Raw genomic sequence first — 27,708 nt, forward strand, 5'->3', positions numbered from 1 at the left:
TGTTTTAGTATCGTGAGAAAAGGCTGGAGCAAGAAAAAGAATTGTTACAGAATCAGAATACTTGGCTGCATACCGAATTGAAAGCCAAAACAGATGAGCTCCTACTTATTGCCAGGGAAAAGGGAAATGAAATCCTGGAGCTTAAGTGCAGCCTGGAGAACAAGAAAGAGGAGGTAAAATAGTAAATAAAAATAGTTTTTCTAACTAGTTTTAAAAAAGAAAAGAAAATTTTACTTAAGAGATGAGGACCATTATGTGGCACCTATGTCTCTTGACTGGTTGAGTGAGGAATTTTTATAACACTGACACTCTTCACAATGGATTAAATTCCATGTAAAGTGACAACTTCTAATACACATTCTTGGGAACTGTGCTTTGGTCATTTATACTTTGCAGGGAATTAACATGTTGGCATGGATATCTGAGAGAGCTGTTGACGAGCATTATGAGATTAGTGATGACAAATTAGAAGTAGCTGAAAGTGTAGGGTGTAAACTACTGTGCTAATTAATATATACAAAAATATAATTTTTTGCTAAACAGAATGTTTAAAATATGTACAAATCTATGGTGCTGGCAATACAGCTTCATTTTAGCATGTGTATTTGGTGGGAGGGAAAAAATGGGCCTTATTTTCAAAATAATTTGACACTAATCATCTCCTGTTTAGATATCTACTTAATTGGTCAGCTCCTGCAAAACGACTAAGTGAGACAGCTAGATTTTCTGGATTGTCGGCTGTGATAGGCACTTGTATGGAGAGCACTTGGAAAGTCTGGCTGATTCATTTAGATGCATACACAGGAGCAAATTCTTTAGAAAAGCTAGTCTTTACGCTATCACTTTTGAAGCTTAAGGCTGGACTGTAATGAGAAACTTTGAAATGTGTGTCATGGCTGATAGTCAGATACTGTGTACATATGTAGAAGTATGATTGTAAATGAAATATATCTGTATTGTTAATAACCATTGTTCACACAGGTTTCCAGAATGGAGGAACAAGTAAACAGCTTAAAACTTTCAAATGAAAATCTGCAGAAGCATGTAGAAGATCTTCTGACTAAACTGAAGGAGGTAAACTTGTTTTAAACTGTAATTTTCTGTGTGGCAGCATTTAAGGTAAGTATTAAGGAATTAACTACAATACTACCATAATTGGCCCTACTATACCTATGTAATGTTGGGATTGCCAGTCGATAGAGGATGATGAAATTTACATTGCAGGCTGTAGTGTCTAGGCACAGCAGGGAGGACTGCTGTTGGGAGGAAATATTGGTTTTGATTTTTATCCTGTTCCTTATAAAGCAATTTTAGACCAGAGTGGGTGGGAAAAGGGCAGGAGCTTTCTCTCAGAATCAAGAGCATCCAACTTTTACAGAAGTTCCAGCATAGTTTCCTTGAACAAATATTCTCTAACATTTGTGACTCAAACATGGGAACTTTTTGAAGGTTTGTGAAAGCCTAAAAATAAAATTGACTGACATTTTCATTCTCCAAGCTGAGAGATGTACAAAGAATAAAACTGGAAAAGAAACCTATAGGCTGTGTGTACCCTGGGAAATTCTTTTGAGAGATTTTTCCAAAAAAGGGGGCACTTTTGAAAGATCCCATTTCAGGAAGATCACTGGACCCAACACTAAAAAGGTCACCCACCCCTCCATAAATAAAGACAGCATTGAAACTTCCCTTTTTATTTATTTATTTTATTTTTTTTAATGAGTTGTGGGGAGACATAAATTTAATACCAGAAACCAATGAGAAATCCTGTGGCACCTTATAGACTAACATATTTTGGAGCGTAAGCTTTCATGGGTAAATACATGCTTCATTGCATCTGACGAAGTGGGTCTTTGCTCACAAAAGCTTACGGTCCAAAATACCTGTTAGTCTATAAGGTGCCACGGGACTTCTCATCGTCTTTACAAATTAATATTTATTTTATTTAAAATTAAGTTTGGTAAAATAACATAATAAAGTTAAAGGAGTTAATCTGTTTATTTTGATTTTGATTATTAATGTTTTCTTTTTTACCAGTCATATATGCCCTCTTATGTTATAGCTCCAGGAGCATACTATGAATAATTTGGTATTTAAGGTACTTAAAAATAAACAAGGGCATTTTGTCGTCATGGTGGTTGGCTGGTGGTCCATGGAAAGTTTTGCATTGAGTAGAGTGGGCCATGGGCCCAAAAGTTTGAGAACCCCTGCCATCTAAGATTTACAGTCCATCTTTTTAATCTCATGTGGCAGTTCTTCCATCCTCTTAATCATTTTTGTTGCTCTTTTCTATACCTTTTCTAACTCTAATAAATCATTCTTGAGATGGGACAGCTAGAACAGCACACAGTGTTTAAATTGTCAGCATACCAAGGATTTATATAGCAGCATTTCTCTTTCTTTTTATTTATCCCTTTCCTGATGTTCCCTTAGTACTTTTGGCTGCTGCTGTACATTGAGCAGGTATGTTCAGAGAACTAGTCATGATGACTCTTAAGATTTTTCTGGTGTGGCAATAGCTAAATTATAATCTATCATTATGTATGTACAGTTGGAATTATGTTTTCCAATGTGTATTAATTTGCATTTACAAAGTTTTACCTGACTTCTTGTTGTTCAGTTACCCGGTTTTGAGAGACTCCTTTGTAACTCTTTACAGTCAGCTTTAGATTTAATTATCTTGATAAACTTAATATTGTCATCAAACTTTGCCAGCTCACTGGCTTGCAAAACAAAAAATTAAATTCAGTGGAAACAGAATTAGTGCTATGAATTCATATTTTTATTCATCAGGCAAAAGAACAGCAAGCTGGTATGGAAGAAAGATTTCATAATGAACTAAATGCCCACATAAAGTTATCTAATTTGTACAAGGTAAGTTTGGCAATGTTGGATACATTTATATTGCCATTACATAGAAGTTGGGCTAGGGTTTGGAGTGTGGTACAGATCAGACTATGTCGCTATATCTGTATTTCTACTCACATAAAATGTTGACGTGAGATGGGAGGATGTTTCTTTTCCTTAATCCTTCTGTTTAGTTTCCTCTGGTTGATAGGACAATGACCGTGCATTTTCACTAAAATGACAGAGCTACCAATAACTTCCCAAAGAGCATAGAACACTATGCACAGATTTGCTTTGTCATGTTGAAAGAATATGGGAGCGTGAACTTGGATTGGGCAGTTGATTTGGCCAAATGCTTGAAATGACCCTTATTTTGTAGGCTGTAGCAATGGTGTTATATTTCATGCTGCGTTTCAAATGTTAAATTGCTGAGTTCAAACTTAACTATTTTCCTTCTTTGTACAGTTTAAGCAAAACTGCATATAAAATAGGAATATTTTATTGAATGCATGGAATTATCTACTGTTGCTAATGTGTTGATCATAAAGTGCATTGTTCACTGATCAATGCTCTGAATGGCTGTGCAGCTTATTTTGTAGTCATGCAATATTCTTGTGTGTGGCTCCTAAAAGTCCACTGTAATTAAAAGTGCCGAGTATGAATGGTATAGTTCGAAATTGAGCTGGTTGGTAGGGTCTGAGCTTGGAATGAGTTAATACAAGGCTGCACACCATCATAGTCAGGGTTTAAGTTATACATTAAAATTGAGTGTGGTGGAAATTAATATTTTACTGCAATTTTAGTTGAATTTTTGGTATGATAAACATGATCTGAAAGAAATGCATATAATTAAGTAGTGTATTTAACCTTTTCATAATCCACTCTATACATTTAGTAGGACAAGGAGCTTACTGAGAAGGTTTCTCAGTCATTTAGCAGGTATTTTTGAAATGTCAAAAGTTGGGGAGAGATTCCAGGGCCCTGGAAATGGACAAATATATTGTCAGCCTATTAAAAGGGGAGTAAGGACAACTCAAAGAATTACAGATCAATCGTCTTAACTTCTTTACTTGAACAGATGATGGCACAAATAAGTGGGCAGTGAATTTGTAAACATGAAGAGGACAATATGGAGATGAGTAACAGTCAGAATGGACTTTTTAAGGATAAATTGCGTCAAACCAATCTAATAGTTTTATTTGACAAGATAAAAAGCCTTGTAGAAGGGAAGGAAGTGGTAGTCAACAGTTTATTATTGTTGCAAAAAAAGGAAACATTCTTTTCTGAGCTATATTAGCATAATAATAAGCAAGACACAAGAAGTAATTCTTCCATTCTTTTCCACACTGATTAGGCCTCAATTGGAGTATTGTCCCATTCTGGGTTCTACGTTTCAGGAAGAATGTAGACAAATTGGAGAAAGTCCAATGAAGAACACCAACTATGATTAAAGGTCTAGAAAACATGATCTACAAGAGAAGACTTTTAAAAAACTGAATCTGTTTAGTCTGGAGAAGAATGAAAAGGGACATAAGTTTTCAAGTAGATAAAAGGTGGTTACAAGGAGGAGAGAGAAAATTGTTTTTTCTCAGGACAGAACAAGAAGCATTTGGCTTAAATTGCAGGAAGGCAATTTAGGCTGGACATAAGGAAAAATAGTCTAGGGAGGCTGTTGAATCTCCGTCACGGGAGATTAAGAGCAGTTTAGAGAAGTATTTGTCTAGATAATAAGTCATGCTGTGAGTGCAAACGTGTGATTCTTTTTTTTTTTTTTTATAAATTATATATATAATATTATATACGTAAGTAGAAGATTGCTGCTGCTAAGTGACAAAGGTAAATATTTGCTTAACAAGGTTCATTATGAGTGATGGTCATATGAAAGCAAAATTTTGTTTCAGAGAAAAAGCTACGAAACATGTTATTGGCCTCTAATTTTTGTTTAACAGGTTTTGCATGTCCATCTTATACAGAGCCTGATTTTCAGAGTTGTTGAGCAGCTGCACTGTCTATAGACTTCAGCAGGAATTGTGGTTTCTCATCACCTCTGAAAATCAAATCCTAGCAGTCTAAATCTGGGCACCCAAAATTAGAGGGAAGTCCTAGAGATGTGAGCCCTTAACTTCTTTCTGCCTTAGTTACTCTCCCTTTGAAATGGAGATTAATGTTTTCTTCATAGGGGTATTACAAAGGAATAATTCTATTGTTTGTATAACAAATTGCTCTGAAGTCCTGGAAAAAAAGGAGCTATTTGAGTGAAAAGTGCAGTAGTATAGAGAGCAGGGTCCCTAAAAATACTGCTGAAATGCATCCAGGTGAACATGTTAAATAACTTTGCTTATGTCAACAACTGACCATTTTCCTCTAAAGTGGGGAGTTAACACTCGAATATTTCAACCCTTAATACGGGGATTTAATCTAGTTGGAAACAGTTGTCCCTTACTATACCTTGGTATAAGTTACATAGGCTGTATGTCAGCTGATAGGGGATTTCGAAATGTGCAGGGTCCTTTCAAAAAGGACCCCACGTGTAGCCGAGTTGCGCGCGTTGGAAATTGCCACTTTTGAAGTGCTGTGACTAGCACATGCTAATGAGGCACTGAATATTCATTTCAGCACCTTGTTAGTATTCTTCGATTTGGCCATTAGCATGTCCATTTCGAAGTTTTGGCCATGTGTGGCCGCAGCCATATTTATACTAATATTTTGTTGATTCCTGGCCTCTGGGAAGCTACTTTATTTGTAACCATTTATTAACAAATGATTAAATGATACACTTGTACTTAGAGTGCTGCAGATGATTCAGAAGCAAAGAGCAATGAGTTGACACGAGCAGTAGAGGAGCTGCACAAACTTTTGCAAGAAGCAGGTGAAGGTGAGCAGCTGATAAGAACTGTGCACTTTTTCATGTATTGTTTTCTGTTCCTATTTAATTAAACAGTTTGAGTAAAAACACCCCCAAATTGGGGTTGAATTGTCTTGCAATCATCTTTTTTATGACTTCAAGAAAAAAAATCTTAGTACATTAATGTGATCTCTGAATGAACTTGACGATTTTTCTTAAGTTTATTTTGATTTTTACAAAGATATAATTTCCACAAGCTGTTTTAAAGAAATTTGACTTGTCTCTTCATATCAGTCTTTATTTTTTTATTTTTTTTAGATTGGCTTTTAGTAATCGTGCATTTTAACTTCTAGCACTCTTTCTTACATTCAGCAGAATGCCAGTTTGTGCTTTCTTTCTAAACTGAATGATTTAATGTCTTCCTCAGAGGACATTTAAGAAGCCTTTCTAAAGATGCATTTCATTATAAGAGGGAAAAAATATATGTACTTTTAGCTAACAAAGCTACAGAGGATCATTTGGCTGAGGTCGAGGAGTCTAAATCTGCAATGGAAAAAGAACTCCAAGAGAAGATTAGCAAGCTAGAAAAAGAACTGGAGAATGCTAACGATTTACTTTCTGCTACAAAACGAAAAGGTAAGATAATAATTGACCTTTTTCTAATATGCCAGATCTCGTATATTAAGTAATTTTTGAAGAAGGTATTGCATTGCAATTTCTATACCGTACATTTTCACCTTAAAACTTACAATAGTATCTGTGGACAATATTTCAATTTAAATAGGTCCGCTGAAGGCCGTTTACCAGAGAGAACTGTTGCATTTCCTTTTTACTTAGCACATTTTTCCCTCTTCCAGTTTTCTGTCACTTGTAGTTTGCCACAGTTGAGCTCTTTCAACCATCATATTTCTGGGACATGCCTTATTTAAATAGTTTGTTTGCATTCTGTGATAGAAAACTCAAGAGTCTGAGACTGAGATTTGTCTTAACATTTATAACTGCAGCGGGCAAAGCACTGTAGTAAAGCAAGGTCATGACATTTGCGAATTTAACATTTGCAAATTCAGTTATTCGCAAGTGGCTCATCCTCCCCTGCACTGTTGCCACCACGAGACACCATAGCTGCCTGTGCAGTGGTGGTGTTGCCATGGCGTGAGGCTCTGTAGCCACCCACGTGGTGTTGCTCTTGCCACTGCGTGGCATGAGGAGCCATAGCTGTCTATGCCATGCTGCCGTTGCCACCTCATGGCATGAGACTGATGCTGTGGCATGAGGCACAGTAGTTGTCTGTAGCAGTGCCCCACAGTGCTTCTGGAGCTGCCGCAAGGTGCCCTAGCCACCTGTGTGGTGGATCCAGATAATCACGAAATTCAACGTTCACAGGGATTCTCAACACCCCACCCTCACAAATGTTGCAGCCCTACTGTATATAATATGAAGACAATTTTGTGCTAGAATTGAGTGTCTTTTGTTTCTGATTTCCAAGATTTTAGAACCACATAGTTATTTTTCAGGTTAAAGTTGAAAGAAACCTTATATGTTGACTATGTACAATTGGTGTATCTTTGAGCATATGTGCATAGTATTTATGCACTAGAAATAAAGTGTAAGCATCTCTCTCTATTTTTTACATATGATTTGGTTTGATTTGGTTTTTAACTTTTGTTTGGGGTTTTAACCTATCCAGGAGCTATACTGTCTGAGGAAGAACTCACAGCTATGTCTCCTACTGCTGCAGCAGTAGCTAAAGTGGTAAAACCTGGAATGAAGTTAACGGAAGTAGGTGTAATTAATTTTAAATTGATTTAAAAATGTATTTATCTATTTGTCTTTGACTAAAATATTTCTTATATTAACAACATAGATACAACATATTAATTGGTGTCTGTAGCCCTAATTCAGCAAAGCGCTTGATTGCTGTGACACTTTGGAGGTTCACTCAGAATAGTAAGAGGTTGTGTCACCCTGGCTGCTTATGTGCTTTGCTTAACTAACTAAATGAGATTTTACATTCCTGAATCTGTTCTTAACATTATTTTGGCCACAGAAGACAGCATGCTTAGGTTCGATAATCCAGGGCGCTGTTTCATGCATGCACAAAACGGCACATTCTGGGGTCAGTGTCAACTCCAGAACTCCTTGTGAGTCTTACTGCAACAAAACAAAACAGCAGAAATGTAGCATTTTAAAGACTAACCAAATGATATATTTCGGTGATGAGCTTTCATGGGCCAGACCCACTTCATCAGGAAGGAGATTGTTCTGATGAAGTGGGTCTGTCCCAGGAAAGGTCATCACTGAATATATCATTTTGTTAGTCATTAAAGCGCTAAATTTCTGCTGTTTTGTTTTGTTGAAGTACAGACTAACATGGCTACCTCTCTCTTATTATACTAAACTTGTAATTCTAACGTTTATATTGCCTGATTTTGATTATCTGTGTTAGAATATATTTAAATTTTGCCATATTACATTGTAGTGGAGAATCTCATTTCTTATAGATACACTATTTCTTGAAAAATGTGGAATATTTAACAGGGATGATAACATCACATATTTACATTGTAAATTAATATGGAGCTTAAACCATTTATACACCTCAGAATGCAATTGAAAAGATTACCGTAATGTAAAATCTGTTATAGAATGTGATATAAAAAACATATATTTGATGTTTGAATTAATAGCAGTTGTTTTTGAGATGACTGATTATGCTTCAAAAAAATGTTTACTTGACACAGCTTTACAATGCCTTTGTGGAAGCACAAGATCAGTTACTTCTGGAGAAGCTGGAAAAGAAGAGAATTAATAAGTACTTGGACGAAATAGTGCAGGAAGTGGAAGCCAAAGCACCAATCTTAAAACGTCAACGTGAAGAGTATGAACGGTCACAAAAAGCTGTAGCAAGTTTGTCTGTGAAGCTTGAACAAGCCATGAAGGTCAGTGTGGATATTAAAAACAGAGACAAATGATTGGCGTGCAGAAGATTCATTGCGTTAATACCCTAAACTTGTAAAAATACTGAATGGATACTAGTAAAGGCTGTGTTGTGCAAAAGAAATTGTTTTATGCTGTTGAGTTCTTGAGCAGTTATGGACAAGGTTGTTCATGATCTTTGTTAGTGCTCTAGAGCATCATGTTGACCTGTAGTTTTGTGACTTTCTGGAGAAGACAACATGTCCATAACTAAGGCTTCACATGTTTGATCTTAATTTGCAAGAAAGTAGTAACAGGCGAGTAGCTAAACAAAATTGGATTTGGATTTTCTCCAGTTCTGTTGCATTATCAGGGAAATTAGATGTTCAAGTAATTTAGATAGCTTTGAAGAATCTTACTGTATAATTTTACAGTGTGTGTGGCATTACGAGGTATAATTAGAGGATAATTTGCAAAAGTAATGATATCATTTCTTTTAGTTTTAATTTAAGAAAAAAGACTTTGACTCCTGCCCCTAAGCAATAAAAAAAAAATACTTGTTTGCCTTGAGGCACAGTAGCTGTATTTTTTCTGTAGTTATTCAGAAGAAATTTCACCATGTCACATGATCACTGTAATAGGAATGCTGATCAGTTCAAAATTTCTCCATGTTTTATAAACAAGTTTGTTTGTTTATAGGAAATTCAGCGATTGCAAGAGGACACTGATAAAGCCAATAAGCTTGCTTCTGTGCTGGAGAGAGAGAACCAGAGACTAGAAATACAAGTGAAAGACCTTTCCCAACAGGTTGGAAGAAAATTGACTCGTTTATTTTTCCTAAAATAATACTGGAGTGATTTCACTCCTGTCAACTTAGAGATCAGTTGCTTTATTGTATATTGTGAGATTGGCTTTGTAAAGGATGCTTCTGATGTTGCTGTTGTGCATAAAAACGTTTTCTTGGAGCATTGTACTATTTTAATTTCTGGTTATAAAATTAGAGCAATTACATTCAAAATACATAAAGTACAGTCATGTTGTGGAGAACATGACGCGTGTCTGGCATGGAAAATTGCGATATGAATTGGATTTTGTTTGTTTGGAAGTGGATGATTCAGTGATCTGAGCACAGGATTGCAAGTCAGGAGTATCTGAGTTCAAGTGCGGATGATCACATGAATGCTGTTTGTGGCCATGGACAAAGGACTGAAGCTCTGCCTCACTGTAAAATGGAGATAGCTTCTATTTATATCAGAAGGTTTTAGTGGCACGTTTGTAAAGAAAGCTGTGCCACTTGTTGTAAGGTTAGAAGATACATCACTGATAAGTGTTTTGCTTCTAAACAACAAGTATTCCTGTAGCACCTTATAGATTAACGATTTTTCGGAGCATAAGTTTTCATGGGCAAAGACCCACTTTCGTCTTTGCTCACAAAAGCTTATCCTCCAAAAAAATCTGTTAGCCTGTAAGGTGGCACAAGGCTTCTCATTGTTTTTGCAGATATAGACTAATGCAGCTACCCTTTTCATGCTCGCTTCTAAACAGCTTGTCTGCTAAAAGAAATTTTTAAAGACAAATGTAAGTTATAATTTTATGACCGCTGAATGTTCTTTTTAAGGTGAGAGTGCTTTTAATGGAACTTGAGGAAGCCAGGGGCAACCATGTAATTCGTGATGAAGAAGTGAGCTCTGCTGACATCAGTAGTTCTTCTGAAGTAATATCCCAGCATCTAGTCTCCTACAGAAATATTGAAGAACTTCAGCAGCAGAATCAGCGTCTGTTGTTGGCTCTTCGGGAGCTTGGGGAGGCTAGGGAGAAAGAAGAACTAGAAACAACATCATCTAGGTAAATATTCCTCCTTCAGGAAAATTTTCATAGTTGCCAGTAACAGGACTTGAAACTAAACAATATAACCTGCAACAGGGGAAGTTTGTCAGTTATTAGGAAAACTTTCTAACATATAAGGATACTGAAATGTGAAAACTCCCATAATTTAAAGCTCTTTTAAAAGCAGGCTTGATTAAGTATCTATCAGGGATGCTTAGCATCTTCTTGTCCAGCCCTGTTTTGTGGCAGGACTTTCATGGCTTCTTCTCCAGGCTTAATTTGTCTCTTGTTTGTGTAACAGGAGCTGCATTGAATGCTAGGTTTTTAACTTGTACCTAGGGAATTTCTTACTTTTTTGGGCTTTCGTTACTAATGGTAGCTAAATGAAAGTTTAAGTCTATTTAGGCAAAACAAGTTTAAGACTTTGGGTGGGTAATAGTGTCCCTTAATAAATATTTTATTTTTAATAGTTGCTTTTTGTGGTTGATTTGTATTGTCACTAAATGATTTGCTTAGTAAAAGCCTCCCACAGTTTTATTGTGGCTCAGGTGAATGGTTGTAACTTCATTTGGGCTGGGTCTAAACTTGCCCCCCAACTTCAAAGGGGGCGTGGTAATCAGAGCAATGGGAGATTACTAATAAAGTGCTGTGGTGAACATGCAGCACTTCATTAGGCTAATTCTCCCCCACGGCAACTTCAAAGTGTCAAACTTCGAAGTGTAGCATGTGTGTAGTTGCAGGCACTTCAGAGTGCCTGTGCTACTTTGAAGTGCTTTTACCCCCCCAAATTTTGAGAAGTAAGGGCACTTCGACGTAGCATGAGCGCTTTGAAATACCTGTGGCTCCATGCATGCTGCAACTTTGAAGTTTGACACTTCCAAGTTGCCGCAGGGGAGAAATAGCCTAATGAAGTGCTGCATATTCACTGCAGCAATTTATTAGTAATTTCCCGTCACTCTGATTACCACGCCTCCTTCAAAGTTGGGGTCAAGTGTAGACAAGCCCTTGTTGTACTAAATTTAAAATAGCAGAACTCACTTACCTGTAATAAAAGCTAATCCAGTTTGCTTCTCTCTTTAAACAATAAGCATATCACACCAGTTTCCTAGCAGACTCCATCCAGTGCAATACATTTGCAATTAAATTCCCTCAATCTGTCTTAATTTTTGTTTGAAGAAATGCGCATGGAAAAAGGGAGTGCCTCTAAATTGTTCTTGGTGGAAAAGGTCCTTTCCCATCTCGCCACTCACTAGATTTTTGCAGCGGCTTGTGGTTCCTCTAGTAGAATTAGAATGAACTGCACTTCCAATCTGCCTCTTGCCTCATAAAGTTACAGGTACTTAAAAACTCTGGGTGAAAATGTCAACACTAGCAACACCTATAAACCTGTAGCCTACGCATAATGGATGTTCATGGAAGGTGAAAAAAAACCCATCTGTTAACCAGGTCCATGACATGGGAACTAGTGCCATTCTACATTTGGCCATAGCCTAGAGGAGGGCATGACATGTAATAGAGACTTATCACCCTGGCCAACTAGTAGTAGTCCAGCTGTGCTGCAGTAATATCAAAGATGAAAAACATTGCTGGGGTTAGGAATATCATCTTCTCAGCAGAGAGCAGGTATTTATTTCCTTCTAGTTTCCAGTTCCTCCCCTGTTTAATATATGCTGGGAAGAAGTAGCCCTCTAATAGACTGGCATGCAGCCTTCTCCCTGCTAAAAAGGAGGGAATCTCTGTTTCCCTGACAAACTCTTTAGTAGCATAGTGGTACTTATTTTGTGTTTGCTAAATGGAACCAAAATAGTTCTGTGTTGTCAGCTTAACAAGGGACAATTTCAGTGCTTAAAATTAAAACAACGGAGAGCAAGTAAGATAAGCAATGAGATCTGCAAATAAGTGGGTCAAACTAGGTAGTCATGTTTGCTCATTTTGTAGAAGAAAACATTTTTAAAGTCCACGGGCTTGTCCAGTAACTGTGTTGTTGCTAAGAGCTCCTTATGACACTAATTTAAATGGAACAGTTTTGAAGGCCTCCTATGATTAAATAGTTTAAAGGCTTCTGTAAAAAATCCACCTTGGCTAATAATTGCTGACAGATTCAGTGAAAAGAAAACAAAATCGTGTCTGTCTTGTTTCAGAGTTTCTGAGCTGCAGAGTCAACTTGAGGAAGCCATTCATGAGTTAGAGAAACTGCGTGAAGCACGCCATCTTCAAATGCAGCTTGTAGATTCTATAGTTCGTCAGCGTGATATGTACCGTGTGCTGTTAGCTCAGACAACTGGGGCTGTTATTCCACTCCAAGGTTAGGCTTGTGTCAGCAACTCATGAGTTTCCATGCATCATAAAGAACTTCATAATATTTGATAGCTTTCTAAAAATAATGTACTGAGGGGACTGGGAACACTTCTTTGCTGGTCTGTGTTGTTTGGTGTTTATCATTAGAAGGCACATGGAAATATAAAATATAAGTTTTATTATAGTTTTAATGTAAGTTTTTTGCACTATAAAACTCCTAGCCTGCCCAACACCAAGTGACTGAGATATCTTCTATTTGTATATTTGGTGATTTTAAAATTCTTTTTATAAAGCTTCAGGTATGTTGCTAGAGGAAATTTCTGTTACCTCGACCCCAAAACGTTCAAGTATGCCTCAAGCCATGTCAACTCCTGCTCCAGGATCAATGACTGAATCAGCAGAGGCAGTAGAGGCTAAGGCTGCACTTAAACAGGTATGCTGTATTTTTTTTTTCAATAGTGACTTAATTTTTTTCTTTTTCACATTCTAATCTTGTTAGTGATTGTTCCTTAATGCTTACTGTAGCTGCGGGAAGTCTTCGAGAACTACAGAAAAGAGAAGGCAGAGAATGACAAACTGTTAAATGAACAAAATGAAAAACTTCAGGAGCAAGTCACAGACTTGCGATCACAAAATGCTAAGATGTCCACCCAACTTGAATTTGCCTCCAAACGGTAAATTGTGGTTTACGTTTCCAGGTAGAACTGCATTTTCATGTCTTAAATTTGAGAAAATAAGTAAATTCCTTGGTGCTAGACTATACTGCATGGTGGTTGATAAGAACAGCCAATAAAATACCCTTTTTTCCCCAATTGACTGACAATGCAATTACTACACATCTGCAAATAGAGGTGTGTGATTGCATGGCAACTTCACAATTGCATAAAAAGCCCTCCCCCTTCCCCCCCGCCAAAAAAGTGAATTAGAAAAAAAAGTGTTTAGTCCATAGCAGGATTCATTATAACTGCTTTAATTGAAGAAAAAAAAAAAAGGAAACAACCCAAGCATGTAACTTTCGATCTTTTATTTGAAATACAACTGAGTTAAAGCCAGAGAGAAACCTTACATTTTTAAATCCGTATGAGATTCAGAACAGTCAACTAGCCTGGCAACAGTAACAGAGAGATAGCCGTGCTAGTCTATATACTATCGAAACAAAAAAGCAGTCCATAAGCACTTTAAAGACTAACAAAATAATTTATTAGGTGAGCTTTCATGGGACAGACCCATTTCTTCAGATCATAACCATATCAGAACAGACTCAATATTTAAGGCACAGAGAACCAAAAATAGTGATCAAGGTTGACAAATCAGAAAAGGAAGGGGCTCGTGTAGACTCAGCCAACATGTTCATGTGAGTATATGCACCTGCCATATAATGCAGTGTAAGTAATTTACCTTTTTTTGTTGTTGTTGTTCCATTGAAAGTTATGAGATGCTGCAGGATAATGTTGAGGGATATCGTCGAGAAATAACATCCCTGCAGGAGAGAACCCAGAAGCTCACAGCAACAACTCAAAAACAGGAACAGATAATTAACACCATGACCCAAGATTTAAGGGGAGCTAATGAAAAACTGGCTATGGCAGAGGTGATTGTACAACATTTGCATGCGATCTGTATTCCTACAGATATAAATAGCATAATGACATAATAAATTTCTGTTCCATAGTTTTGAAAATTGCTGGAATTTGAACCAGTGCTTCACATCCCTGACATTCAGGAATTTGGTGGTTTCTAGTACTAAATCTCTTATTTGCATGCCTTATGAAAACTATGGCTGTTAAAATCATGTCAGTGGTGGAACTCGTGTGAGATTTTGTTGACCATCACAAATACTTAGAATATTAATAAACTCTCTTAAGGGCTGTTTTTCTCAACTAGTGAAGGGAGTGAAGCTTTTTGTTTTGGTTAATGTTAGTCAGCTAGCTAAAGTTTTGTAATTTTAACCTTATTTACTTTGTTAAATTTCTGAAATTAAAGCCAAGTTACATTTTAAAGAGTACTTGTCTGACTTTGGTTACTTACCTTGTTTGGGTTTTCAAGAAGTTGTGTAGCATGTGAAGTTTTTGCCTAAATTGTCTAATGCATAGATTTGCTATTAAGATGTCACATTTTCATTAGTAATTTGTTTTAAAGGTGAGAGCAGAGAACCTGAAAAAAGAGAAGGATATCTTGAAGATGACTGAAGTTCGTTTAACTCAACAACGAGAATCCTTATTAGCTGAGCAAAGGGGGCAGAATTTATTGCTTACTAATCTGCGAACCATTCAGGTATAATCAAATGCTATCGTTTTTGTTGAATGCACAAACCGTGTGAACTGGAAATAGTCTTTTCAACTGTTGACACTAAATGTGTAACACTTCTTTTTGTCAGCTCTCTCAGGAATTCTTGTAATTACTTGGCATGTTACATTCAAGGCTACAGAAGTACTGAAGAAAATAGCATGTTTCAAGCTATTTTCCAGTGCCTGATCAGATCATTGGATCGGGCAATTAAATAGCAATCATTATTTCAAGTTCATAAATAATCATTGGTTTCTCGAATGTTACCAGTTCATGAGTGAGTAATAATACTGTTATTATGGGCACAGTTTTTGTGACCTCTTGAGAAGACAAGGAATTATTCTCCCTCCTATACTGTAACCATTAAAAGGTCCGATCAAACAAGTGATCACTTGTTTCATTAACTTTGACAAATCTGATTCTGGTTAGTGCTTGATCTACTCATTTTGTTTCCATGTTATTCTGAGCTGTGTTTAATACTTCCTTCACACATAATTATTTAAGAAAATGTTCCAAACACATTCATCTTTAAAGATGACCTAATTCTTGTTTAATGAGACCTCTTTTTCAAGATACGTACTGTTTGATTTGTGTTGTTACAAGAAATTGTATTAGAACAAAATTTGGCAGACAACATAAACTCACATTTCACAGTGATATCCTACTGTGTTGTAACATGTTAATATGGAATACTGCATGGTGTATAATTTTTTGGGAGTGGGTGAGTGTAACGAGTGGTGATTAGAATTTCTTTATCTGTCTGAATTGTGACACAGTGGGAAATTCATTTTGTGCTTTCATCAGGTGATATTGGAGAGGTCTGAGGCAGAGACTAAACAAAGACTCAACAGCCAAGTAGAGAAACTAGAGCGTGAGATATCCCAACTAAAGAAGAAACTAGAGAGTGAGGTGGAACAAAGGCACATGGTTACCAAAAACCAAGATGTGAGTACTTGCAAGCAATTTTTTCTAACTGGTATCTAAGGGAAAAATAAATGAAATGGCTTACCAGCTGACAAAATCTGTTTAATAATTACATTGTAGGTTGTCTTGTATTTATTATGTTGTATTTTTTACGCAATATGTGAGTTTTTGCAGACTAAAAACACTGTCTTTACAGGTGCATCTGTTGGATACTAAGAGACAACTTGAGACGGAAATAAACCGTCACCTTAACACAAAGGAGCTGCTCAAGAATGCCCAGAAAGAGATTGCCATATTGAAACAGCAACTGAACAATGCTGAAGCTCAGTTAGCCTCCCAGACATTGCAACAGGTTCCTGGGAAAGGTAACGAAAAAGGGTGACTTACTGAAACATTTGTCAGTTTAAAAGTTGTCCAGGGAAGGAGACTAGCTTGAGCTTTGTCCAGTGCTGTGTGTTTTGCTTTTTTAAAACACTGAGTTTTAGCTTATTAAACATACGCATTTTGATGCCTTAGGACAACCTGGTGCAAGTGAGGATGTGGATGATCTTGTTAGCCGGCTAAGACAAGCTGAGGAACAAGCTAATGACCTGAAGGAAAGACTGAAGACTGCAACTAGCAATGTGGAACAGTATAGAGCTATGGTTCTTAGTCTAGAAGAATCCCTTAATAAAGAAAAACAGGTAAGTGTCAGTGTGGTTAGCCATTAACATTACTTATGAATACGTCATGGCCATATCTTTCACTGTATTTAGTACTCTTATTTATGAGAAGTTCTGCACTCTGAGTTGCTTGATGGGATGTCACAATCAGTAATAAGTATTTTGCAGTGCCTATAAGTCTAATGAAATTATACAGTTCTTTTTCTGTACTTATTTTAAGTAGACTTTCAAGGAAGCTGCACATTCAATCTTCCTGCATGTTTAAATGCCCATATGCTAATATAACTGAACTGTAAATTTGAGGCAATGCTGACTTCTTGCCTGAGTGCCTCCCTCACAAAAGAGAAGAGATTCTAAGTTCTCTACTAGGAAGGCGCCTCAGCCCAGACAGGTCATGTGGAAGTATTGGTGTGGCCTGTGAATGGGATCTCATTTATGTCATTCATTCTAAATAATTTTTATCTTAATGGAGTAAACCTCTTAAAATATGTGACAGAATGCTTTGTAGGCACACTTCAAGTATGAAGGCAAAATACCCACATCCTATTTGTAAAGAACAGCACTGCCTAAAGTGTAAATGTAGCCCATGTTATAATTTATCAGTATGTCTTTCAGATTCTTGATTGGTCAGAGAATACCCAAGTAGAACTTGAGTCACTGACAAAGTTTATCGTTTTTTCTAAAATTGTGATGTTCAGTACATTGAGAACATCTCACAGTGTGTGCACCATCCAGTTCTTCCATCCAGTAGTTGTTGCAAACATGTCATTGAGGCACTAACTTTACACATTTTACATTATTTAATATGTAATAAGATGATATTTCCGCTGATATATATCCAAACCTAATTACCTGAAACTGATCTTCAAAAGAGTATCCATTGAGTTTCTCAAATATATCATTAGATATATTTTCCATCATACCCATAACATTTGGCTAACTGAGATAGAGTCCATTTTGGGGGGGGTTGAAATGGGTATTACATGAAGAGTATATATGATACATGAAATATGACTTGTCATGGAACTTGAGCAGATCTCGCGTACCCTGTCGTGTAATTTTTACTGATTGTTAGACCTCTTGTCTTTGTCTTTTTGTGAAGGTAACAGAGGAAGTTCGTGCAACTGTTGAAGCGCGTTTGAAGGATTCTTCTGAGTATCAGGCCCAACTAGAGAAGAAACTGATGGAGGCAGAGAAGGAAAAGCAAGAACTTCAGGATGAGAAACGTAAAGCTATAGAGAATATGGAACAACAGGTACAAGAGAGCTGAAAGTTCAGGACTCTATGGCACAAGAATGTTTGCGAATAAATTGTAGTTTTCATTTTCACTTCCAACCAGAAAAGGAAAGCAATGCAGTCTCCAATGCCAATTTGCTCTATCTTTCAAAAAAGAGTTTATGGGAGTGTAACTGAAATTGAAGGATGCTATGTAAAATTAAAATACACAAATACGTGTGTTAAATTTCTTATGCACTCAGCCGTTCACTATTTCCCTTACCTTATAGTTCTGTGAGTGCTTGAAGGAAAGAGCGTTAACACACTAGCAAAACGAAGCTGTGTGCGTATGCCAAAATTAGGGCACCCACACCCTTTACTTTTTCCATATTATATTTGGAAAAATTGATGCTTTTCTTCCTATTGGAATTGAAATTAATGTGTCAGCTGACCAAGCAACATCACTGTGAGCTCAGCCAGGACAGTATTGTTAACCTTTTATAAAAAGGGAAGCTCAGAATACCTAAGTCTGCACAAAAACGGACTCTATATTGATAAACCAAAATCTAAATCTCATCAGATTATATTCATTTTAATGTCCACTTTTGTGTCTAAATTATTCAGATCTTGTATCTCTTCACATTGATTCTTTTAAACACTGTTCTAGTCCTTAATACATTAAAATGTCACATGTAATGTTTACCTTTCCTACAGCTGTGTGAACTGAAGAAGAGCCTCTCCAATGTCCAATCTGAAGTCCAGGAAGCTCTTCAAAGAGCAAGCACAGCAATAAATAATGAACAGCAAGCCAGGCGGGACTGTCAGGAACAAGTAAGTTTTGCCTTTAGCTATAAATGGGCAAGTGAACCTTGCTTTATAGCTTTGTGTCTGGGCGGGGCAAAGGATGAATTTAATTTTCAGTGCAGGTGGTTAGAGAAGTTAGTGGAAATGGAAGAGTGTTATAGGAGCAGCTTGTCCACTGCTATGAAATGATTGTTGCCTAGATTTTATTTCCAGATGCTTTTTTGCTTGATATAATCTAATTTTTTAATAACTAGATTGTTAATTAAATAGACTTTGGGTATAAAAATCTTACACCTTTATAAGTTAGGAGAAAGAAACAGAAGACTGGAAGGACTAACTGATACTTGCACCTTGTAAAGGAAGTTGATTTGGGGATGTACTTTCCTAATTTTAATGAACACTTCACTCCCCAAAAAAAGATGAAAACTTAAGTTCTCAACAGTGTATACTTAAGGAAGAATGTCTGACTATTACGTAGAGTACATGCTAGCAGCAGTGACTGTAGCAAAACATATTTGTCAATAAGTTGAGAAGATAAGATAGGTGTAACTGTTTTTTTTATAGTACCTAATCTAGCTTGAGGTCAGTTACTAAGAATTTTTATGTCACTTTCATGTGTCAGTTATTAAGAGTGAATCAGTCTTTGCTGTTCCTTCCCTCCACTTCACCCCCATACCTTTTGCATTTATTTTTCTCCATAGTTGCAATCAGCAGAAGTGCTTGAACATTCTTCTGTTTCTCTTGATGGAGAATTTAAAGGAAGAGAACTTGTGATAGGGCATATAAAGGGCTCTTTTTCCAACTGTCTACAGTACGTAACTATTTAAGGATATGTTCAAGTCCCCATATCACAGACCTTTGAGAATCATGTGGCTTAAGGGATATGAACACTTTGCAGAGATAGTTTAGATTTTATTATTAGTGGCTTGTTTTGTTTGTCCGATTTGATCTGCAGAAAAAGGTAGATCTACAACTGGGAAACTTCCCTTTTGTATATTTATGTAACTGTTGAACAAGTGTGTAAAGCTATGGAGAGTTACGCCATACCCTTGAAAAAATAACAAAGGACATTGTTTCTCACAGGCAAAAATAGCTTCAGAAGCTCAAAATAAATATGAGCGAGAACTGATGCTCCATGCAGCTGATGTTGAAGCCTTGCAGGCTGCTAAAAACCAAGTTTCTAAGAATTCAGCAATAAAGCAGCAGTTAGAGGAAGCTGCTCAGAAAGCTGAATCTGCACTTTTGGAGTGCAAAGCCTCATGGGAAGAGCGGGAGAGAATGTTAAAGGTAGGATTTTTCTCATTCCAGTGATTTTTCTGAAGTGGGTACATAGCTGTATTGTTCAGACCCATGTAAATTAAAATTCACTATGGCCAAACGAATAAAAAGTATTTTGTCCTAGGATGAAGCCTCAAAGCTTGGGTCTCGCTGTGAAGATTTAGAAAAACAAAACCAATTATTACATGAGCAACTGGAAAATCTAAGTGACAAGATGGTGACATCTGTGAAGGAAGCTGTGCCAAGTGCAGTGAATGTCTCTCTCAATGAAGAAGGCAAATCACAAGAACAAATCTTAGAAATTCTCAGGTAAATTTAACTCTACATTATTTCCCTTAGTCATTTTGAGTAATTTCGGTTAGATCTCGTTTCCTTCGTTTATTGGTAGATATTAGGATTTGTTTTGGAATCTCTTCTTCCAACTGCCATTTTTATTTTTTTTAGCATCAGGAGTCATTCTGATGGAGATGTCTAGACTTGAACTTCCTACTTACTCTTTAGTTCAAATGCCCTCTTTTCATACAGATTTATACGCCGAGAAAAGGAGATTGCTGAAACTAGGTTTGAGGTGGCCCAAGTGGAGAGCTTGCGTTATCGTCACAGGGTGGATCACCTGGAAAGGGAGCTTCAGGAGTTGCATGATAGTCTAAATGCAGAGAGAGAAAAGGTGCAGGTGTGTACATGAGCGGTCTTCCTCCTTATTTGTGTCATTTCCTACTGTATCTGGAAACTCTGCTGCAGTTGTGTGTGTGCTTGAATAGAAAACGTGCTAGCTCACTAAAAATAACAGTGTAGCTGCTGGTAACATTGGCTACAGCTCAGGCTAACAATCGGAGTGTGACGCCAGCTGAACACTATGGTTAGGTTCCTAAACATTTAGTCTGAGCTACCGTCCACACTACCCTGGCTACACTGCTACTTATAACAGCATTTTTTGAGCTCTGATTGAGCTAGCAAGTATGTTTACTTGAGCTGGGAAACTTGCCTCTCATCTTCAAAGTAAAAATAAGTGAAGAAGTGTGCAAGAATCCGTTTTGTTTCAATTGGAATTGATATTTGTTCAGTTGCACTAGCATTTCAAATTCAACATGAATTTGCTCTCAAAAGCAGTATAGAAATTATGCTTTAAAAGCTTGTTCTAACAAATAGTGCAGAACAGATTTCAGAAGCAGTCAAAGGAAGTATTTGGAGAAAATACAGAGATTCGTGAACAAGACTGCTGTTTTCAGGGTTTTGGAGCAATATATTAATATTTTCAAAGTGCTTACAGGTTGTAGTTTTCTAAAATCTAATGGTAAGGAAAGTTGTTTGAATATGTACGTCCAAAGAAAGAAGAAAAAAAAAGTAGTTTTGATTATTTTCTTTGTCTTGACAGATAACAGCAAAAACAATTGCTCAGCATGAGGAACTAATGAAAAAAACAGAAACCATGAATGTATTGATAGAAACTAACAAGATGCTGAGAGAAGAGAAAGAGAGGCTAGAACAAGAACTGCAACAAATGCAGGCAAAGGTTAGTGATGAGACATAAACAAAGTTCAAAGACACTGATTATTTCAAGGAGGACTTGAATAAATCAAGTTAACTGGGTATGTGAAACATAACACTGCTAATTGTAGTAACTGTATGCTGGAAAATTTATCTATAAATAATGTGGGCGGAAGGGGGACAATCACTTTGGACATAACTAAGAGGATTTTCAGTGTAACCAGATGACAATGGACATGGCTCTGTTTACTATTCAGAAAGTTTCAGGCAATTTTAACTAAAGCAGAAAATCAGTGGTTGATCGTTGTTGATCAGAATGCTCGTGAAAGGATGAAGGAGTGCACCATAATTTTATTCACTCTTCCTGCCCAGTTTTATATATGGCATGTCTGATGGACCAGATGGACCAGGAATTTAATAGTGACCAGTGTGGTTTGCAGGGCTTGCACTCTCATTGTATAAGCAGTAACTCAGGATTAGCCCTTCTTAATCTTTTCACCTCTTGCTCATAAGGCAAGTGGAGGATACGAAGGAGGAAATCATTTTGTGACAACTTCAGGCTTCCTTCTTTACAGGTGCAAGGTCCACCAGTGAAATCTTAAGTGTCATATATTTTGGAAGAGTTGGCCCTTTTAACCTTTGTTTATAGTGACAGCTCAGGTACTCCCCTGAAAGCATGGAAGGACATTTAAATAGGCCTATAGGCTCCACCATCAGTCAGCTTTCTCACTTCCCCCTTACTGGCCAATAGGAAACAGAGAACCAAAGGAGGAGGCAGCATCTAGCCATTGCGTACCGAGGCCTGTGCTTTGCCCTCTCCCCTTCTTGGCTGTACATTCTTCTGCCAGGCCTACATTTTCTGTCCTCCCCCATTGAGAAGTGGGTATATTTTAATATCTGATCTTCCAGGTGCGTAAACTAGAGGCAGACATCCTACCTTTACAAGAGTCTAATGCTGAGCTGAGTGAAAAAAGTGGAATGCTTCAAGCAGAGAAGAAGTTGTTGGAAGAGGATGTCAAACGTTGGAAAGCCCGGACCCAGGTGAGGTGCATTTTTTCAAAGAGGAAATCCAAATGAAAAAATGCTGGTAGATCAACCCCATCTCCTGAAAAGTGGCAGAAGACTGAAATTAATTGGATTTATGAAACCTCATTAATGCATATGTGTTTGTAAGGCTTAAATTTGTTAGGGTAATATGAATTTGCCTTATCAATCTGCCTGGTATGGGGAACAGCTAAGAGCACCAATTTCATATCAGACTGCCAGAATACAAGGTATATATGCCAGACCAGTTGAGAAATCTATCATAAGATTTCATCAACCCAGTAACAAGTGCGTGCTACTAAACTACCGTATTTGTTATTTTGGAGCCATAGACATCCTTTTCTAGTTTCCGTGCATCACCCCAAATGTACCAGGCTTCTGAGATAAATGATTATTAGAGCCAAAAATCACCAATGTTAGAGTTTGCCACTTAGAAAGAACCAGCCTTCTATACCTAAATCAAAACATACTTCAGGATATCATCCAAAAACCATGTTTCAGCAAATCTTCGGTAAATGAACGAAAGATTTATTAATAAAAGAAGGAAAAGAGGAAGTATAAAAAAAAAGTTTAAATGAATTATATATATTAAATTTGATTTCAGAGTTTGTAGATCAGGATAGTACGAGTGATGTTAAATCCAACATTTTGTAATGAGTCTCTGGATCATCCAAATGATTGAGGATCATCAGTCCAAAGCTTCCCATTGTTAGAAATCATAGTCCAGCGATGGGGGGCAGGAAAGAAGCAAAAGGATGTCACAGTTTTTATTTATATCCACAGTTCATATGCAGACTGTCTCAAACAGGGAGTCACGGATCACATGTTCTGCATGCTCTTGCTAATTCATGAGACATCCATTGTCTACGCGCTCTGAGGCATTGTTTGTAGGGGCCCACTGCAACAGTTGATTCTTCTTAATGGCCCATCATGTTGGTTGGCTGACCTTCATGTAAACCTGTCTTGTGGGGTGTTTTCCAGGAACATGACATGTTTGACATACAAACACAGAGCGAAGACTCATAGCTTCATATGTAGTGATAACACACACACAAACATAACATTGTGCAACAGATTACATTTTTTCCAATGATTCCTTACAAGGAGTAAATTGTTTGAGATTTGTTACAGTTGTGCAACAGTGATGATCCCTTAGTGTAAACATGGTCATCTTTTTTTGTACAGCATCACATGCCTCACTTAAAATGAAGTTTTAAACCACCATTGTCAGAGCACAAAAGCAACAATCACTACCATGTATAGATTCTGTAGAATGCAAAAATCCAGGTTATTCAGATTATAACTATCTTTCAGCATTTACTGAGCCAACAGAAGGACACTGATCTTGAAGAATACCGGAAACTCCTTTCAGAGAAGGAGGCTAATACCAAACGTATACAACAGATGAGTGAAGAAACAGGCAGGCTTAAAGCAGAAATAGCAAGGTACAGTATATGGAAACTTATGGAAAATTCTGCAAACTTAAGTCTGTTTTACTCTGTTGAAAATAGGACAACCTTTAGTGTTTTGTCCAGCAATCTAATTCATTTTATTCAGTAGTTACAAAAAGCAAAGTGTTAGTTTATTTGGAACCAGGATGTCAAAAATAACACCAAATTAAGCTTTATAATTTCATTCAGTTTGATGTTTTGCTTATCCACTCATAGTGAATTATGGTATTACATAAATACAGCAATATCAAAATGTATAAGTTTTATCTCTTAGCAAGAACTCATACATCTTTTCATGTAATTTTGATATTTAGAGCTAATGCTTCTCTAACTACAAGCCAGAATCTGGTCCAGACCCTCAGAGATGATCAGTCTAAAATAAGAACTGAAAAGGACACTCTTCAGAAGGAACTAGAGACTAAAGTGGCTGACATACAAGAAAAAGTCAAAACTATAACACAGGTCAAGAAAATCGGGCGACGATATAAGACTCAATATGAAGAGCTGAAAGCACAATATGACAAGGTAATTTCAAAGTCTGATTATTTCAGAAGTTAAACAGCACACTGTCAGCATAGTGTTCAGATATGCAGTTTATTAAGTGAGCATCATAATTCCTTTCTGTATTCAGTTTAGACCAGGGATGTCCAATGCATGGCCCGCAGAGCCTTTTCATTTGGCTCGTGGAGCCAGCAGTGGCACCATTTTGAAAGCTGGTTGGGTGGCTTTGAGCCGCACGTGGCTCTTTAAGGAGCCATTTGCAGCTACTGCAGCAGCCACCACTCACTCCCCTCTGGCTCCACGCCCTGCTGCCTGGAAAGAGAAGAAACTCAATTGAATTGGTTTAATGGCTGGCAGGAACGATGCGGCCATTAAGCCAATTAAATTGAGTCCCGTAATTTCCGTGCGGCAGTGCAGAAAGCTGTATGCGCTGCAGGCGGGGGAGGGAGTAGGAGGGCTAGGGGGAGCCGCACAGCCATGCTGAGGAGGAGACAGCAGCCTGGTGAAGGTGCAGCAGCGGGTCGCATTACCCAGAGCTCCTTGGTTTGGGGCTGTGAAGGGTTTAAGCTTGCCGGGGTGGGGGGGCAGGCTTAAGCCTGGGCTCGGTTTTGGGGCTGAGAAGAGTTAAGTGGGTGAGGGGGAGGATGGATTGGGGCTAGGAGTGGTTAAACCTGGGGATGAGAGGTGCATTTGGTGCTATTTTGTGTTTGGCCCCCAGAGCATGTAAAACATGGCCATGTGGGCCCTGATGAAGATGGTTGGACGCCCCTGGTTTAGACCATTTGTGATGATCATTGCCAATGTGGTAGTGTTATGTGTAGAAGTTATAGCTTTCTGCATCTGATGACTCCCTTTTGAAAAAAAGAGGGAAAAAAAAGCCCATGACCTGGTCCTGACATCAGTTTGCATTGTTTCAGGTGGTTGCTGAGACATCAGTTCAGTCTTATGTAGAAGAACAAGAACAGCAAGCTTCTGCCCAAGAACTACAGGAACTGAAAGAGACTCTCAGCCAGGCTGACGTAAAGACAAAAGCCTTAGAGAATCAGATTGAAAATTTACAGAAGGTAAGAAGAGAGTAATATTGTTAATTTCTACATATGTGTTGAAAGCACTGTATAAATAAAACTTCACTGTACCCTGTGAAGTATGTGTGTTCCCTCTTTTTTTTTTTTTTTTTTTTTTCCCTATTTCTGTTGGAGATGCTTCAGTGTTACACCACTCACAACTTCAGTGATCTTAACTGAAGTGACTAATTAGTACTTCAAAGATCATTGGGTTGTGTTTTGAGTCTGATGCCTTTACCACGTACTTTTAAGGTAGCTTATTGTAACTAGTACCACGGGGTTTTTTCTGTTTCTCCCTCCCGCGCCCCACAGAATGTAGCAGAGAAAGAAAGCGAAGCCAGAAATCTTCAGGAACAGGTATCTCAGCTACAGTCAGAAGTTTCTCATCTTCATCAGGATTTGCAAGAGAGAACTACACAGGAAGAGCAACTCAGGCAACAGATAACTGAAAAGGAGGAGAAGACTCGGAAGACCCTGCTGGCTGCCAAGCAGAAAATAGCACAGTTAGCTAGTAAGCTCCCGTACCCTGCCTTAAATATTTCCATTCTTTAAATTAGTGTTGTGGAAGAGCTTCCAGGACTAGAGAAGTGACAGAGATGTCTGTACTTTATATATTGAGTCTGGTCTGGTATGGTTATGATCTGAATAAGTGGGTCTGTCCCACAAAAGCTCATCATCTAATAAATTATTCTGTTAGTCCTTAAAGTGCTACATGACTGCTTTTTTGTTTTGATGGGGCTAGAGAAAACATTATTGTCTTGGGTAAACTTGAGCCAGAAATAACTTTTAACTGTGATACAAAACATAAGTTTCTAACGTTAAACTTCCATTGTAGCAGTTCCTTGGGCAGGTGTTTCAGCTACATCCAGTTAGAAAGCTGTAAAAAAGTTAAACTTAGTATCAGTTAATATGTTCAATAACTAATCAGGGAATTAATTGAGATGAGTCAGAGGAAATTGTCATGCACAGCATTCAAGTACAAAGGATGTTACTTGCTTTCAGCAAGTTCAGTGTTATTCAGGAAGTAATGAAACTACATGGTCTAGCTTTTATGTTTGAAGAAAATGTACAGTCCTTTGATATTTCAAATTTATAATATGTTATTTTATAAAGAATCACACAAGCTATCACTGGGTAATCATTTTTTTTCTGCTTACAATGTGTTAATGTATATATTGGTCTCTGCTTAAAGTACTTCATTAAATTTTTTAAAAGCAAAGACTTTCAGTACACAAAGATTTGGCAAGCAGTTTTACAATGAAGAAACTGAATGCTTTGTTACTTGATTAGGTACAAAAGAACAGCTGACAAAAGAAAACGATGAGTGGAAACAAAAGAGTAGTGCATTAGAAGAGCTAAAGACTGAGTTGGAGGTGCGGATGAGTGCACTTAAATCACAGTATGAAGGTCGCATTTGTCGCCTGGAGAGGGAGCTAAGAGAGCAGCAAGAGAGGCACCATGAACAACGAGATGAGCCTCCAGAGTCTACTAATAAGGTACGAGATAAGTGAAGCTTTCTTAACTGCATTAGTCTATGTGCATAACAATGCGTGGGCTTTGAGTTCACAGTAATGGAGTAGTTCTGAATTAGAATAGTTCTGTGTGGTCCCATGGAAATTCAACAGACACAGCCTCTTTCCTTGTGCTTTCAACCTCTCTAATCCCCGGAATAACTGTGGTCTGCACTACCTCCCTACGTCAAAGGAAGGATGGTAAGTAGGGTGTTGGGAGTTTATTAATGAAGTGCTGAAGTGCATATGCAGCACTTCATTAAGCAAACTCCCCCCTACCCCCACCCCCGCGGCAACTCCGAAGTGTTAAACTTCGAAGTGCCGGCTCGTGTGTAGCCGCAGCTCACCCGCTGGTACTTCGAAGTGCCTGGGCACAAAATTTTGAGGAGTAAAGGAACTTCAAAGTTGCCCGAGCACTTCAAAGTACCGGCAGGTGAGGTGCGACTACACGCAAGCTGGCACTTCGAAGTTTAACACTTCAGAGTTGTCGCGAGGGGGAATTTGCTTAATGAGGTACTGCAGATGTACTGCAGCACTTCATTAATGAACTCCCAACAGCCTACTTGCTATCCTCCCTTCAAAGTACCTTAACTGAAGGTAGTGTAGACAAGCCCCTAGTGTTCCAGAGCCATATGATCTTGGAAGGAAGGGAAACAGCTCTTCAGGGCAATGGAAGTTAATAATAAAAATTTCATTTTGGTGCGGTTCAAACTTTCCACTGCTAACAAAAGCATATTGTTCAACTGACCA

At 37.7% G+C, this 27,708-nt stretch overlaps 1 protein-coding gene across 8 annotated transcripts in view; it reads left to right on the top strand.

Moving 5' to 3' along the window:
- TPR (translocated promoter region, nuclear basket protein) overlaps positions 1-27,708 on the top strand; it is a 57,230-nt gene that overhangs the window by 7,212 nt on the left and 22,310 nt on the right. For 5 of the 8 annotated variants that reach the window (XM_075002264.1, XM_075002267.1, XM_075002265.1 and 2 more), the window contains exons 6-35: positions 9-173; positions 982-1,074; positions 2,431-2,460; positions 2,791-2,871; positions 5,632-5,719; positions 6,185-6,325; positions 7,377-7,468; positions 8,431-8,628; positions 9,305-9,412; positions 10,224-10,450; positions 12,574-12,737; positions 13,024-13,163; positions 13,256-13,404; positions 14,159-14,321; positions 14,870-15,004; positions 15,821-15,961; positions 16,137-16,305; positions 16,457-16,623; positions 17,705-17,857; positions 18,532-18,648; positions 19,705-19,908; positions 20,024-20,208; positions 20,425-20,572; positions 21,275-21,412; positions 22,297-22,428; positions 23,746-23,876; positions 24,197-24,407; positions 25,301-25,447; positions 25,760-25,958; positions 26,738-26,943. In XM_075002264.1, coding sequence (XP_074858365.1) covers positions 9-173; positions 982-1,074; positions 2,431-2,460; positions 2,791-2,871; positions 5,632-5,719; positions 6,185-6,325; positions 7,377-7,468; positions 8,431-8,628; positions 9,305-9,412; positions 10,224-10,450; positions 12,574-12,737; positions 13,024-13,163; positions 13,256-13,404; positions 14,159-14,321; positions 14,870-15,004; positions 15,821-15,961; positions 16,137-16,305; positions 16,457-16,623; positions 17,705-17,857; positions 18,532-18,648; positions 19,705-19,908; positions 20,024-20,208; positions 20,425-20,572; positions 21,275-21,412; positions 22,297-22,428; positions 23,746-23,876; positions 24,197-24,407; positions 25,301-25,447; positions 25,760-25,958; positions 26,738-26,943 — 4,422 coding nt within the window. The remainder of the gene's footprint in view (positions 1-8; positions 174-981; positions 1,075-2,430; positions 2,461-2,790; positions 2,872-5,631; positions 5,720-6,184; positions 6,326-7,376; positions 7,469-8,430; positions 8,629-9,304; positions 9,413-10,223; positions 10,451-12,573; positions 12,738-13,023; positions 13,164-13,255; positions 13,405-14,158; positions 14,322-14,869; positions 15,005-15,820; positions 15,962-16,136; positions 16,306-16,456; positions 16,624-17,704; positions 17,858-18,531; positions 18,649-19,704; positions 19,909-20,023; positions 20,209-20,424; positions 20,573-21,274; positions 21,413-22,296; positions 22,429-23,745; positions 23,877-24,196; positions 24,408-25,300; positions 25,448-25,759; positions 25,959-26,737; positions 26,944-27,708) is intronic. The other 3 variants (XM_075002266.1, XM_075002269.1, XM_075002272.1) reach the window with 1 other exon arrangement.

This window comes from Carettochelys insculpta, chromosome 9 (assembly GCF_033958435.1).
Source record: "Carettochelys insculpta isolate YL-2023 chromosome 9, ASM3395843v1, whole genome shotgun sequence".
NCBI lineage: Eukaryota > Metazoa > Chordata > Testudines > Carettochelyidae > Carettochelys > Carettochelys insculpta.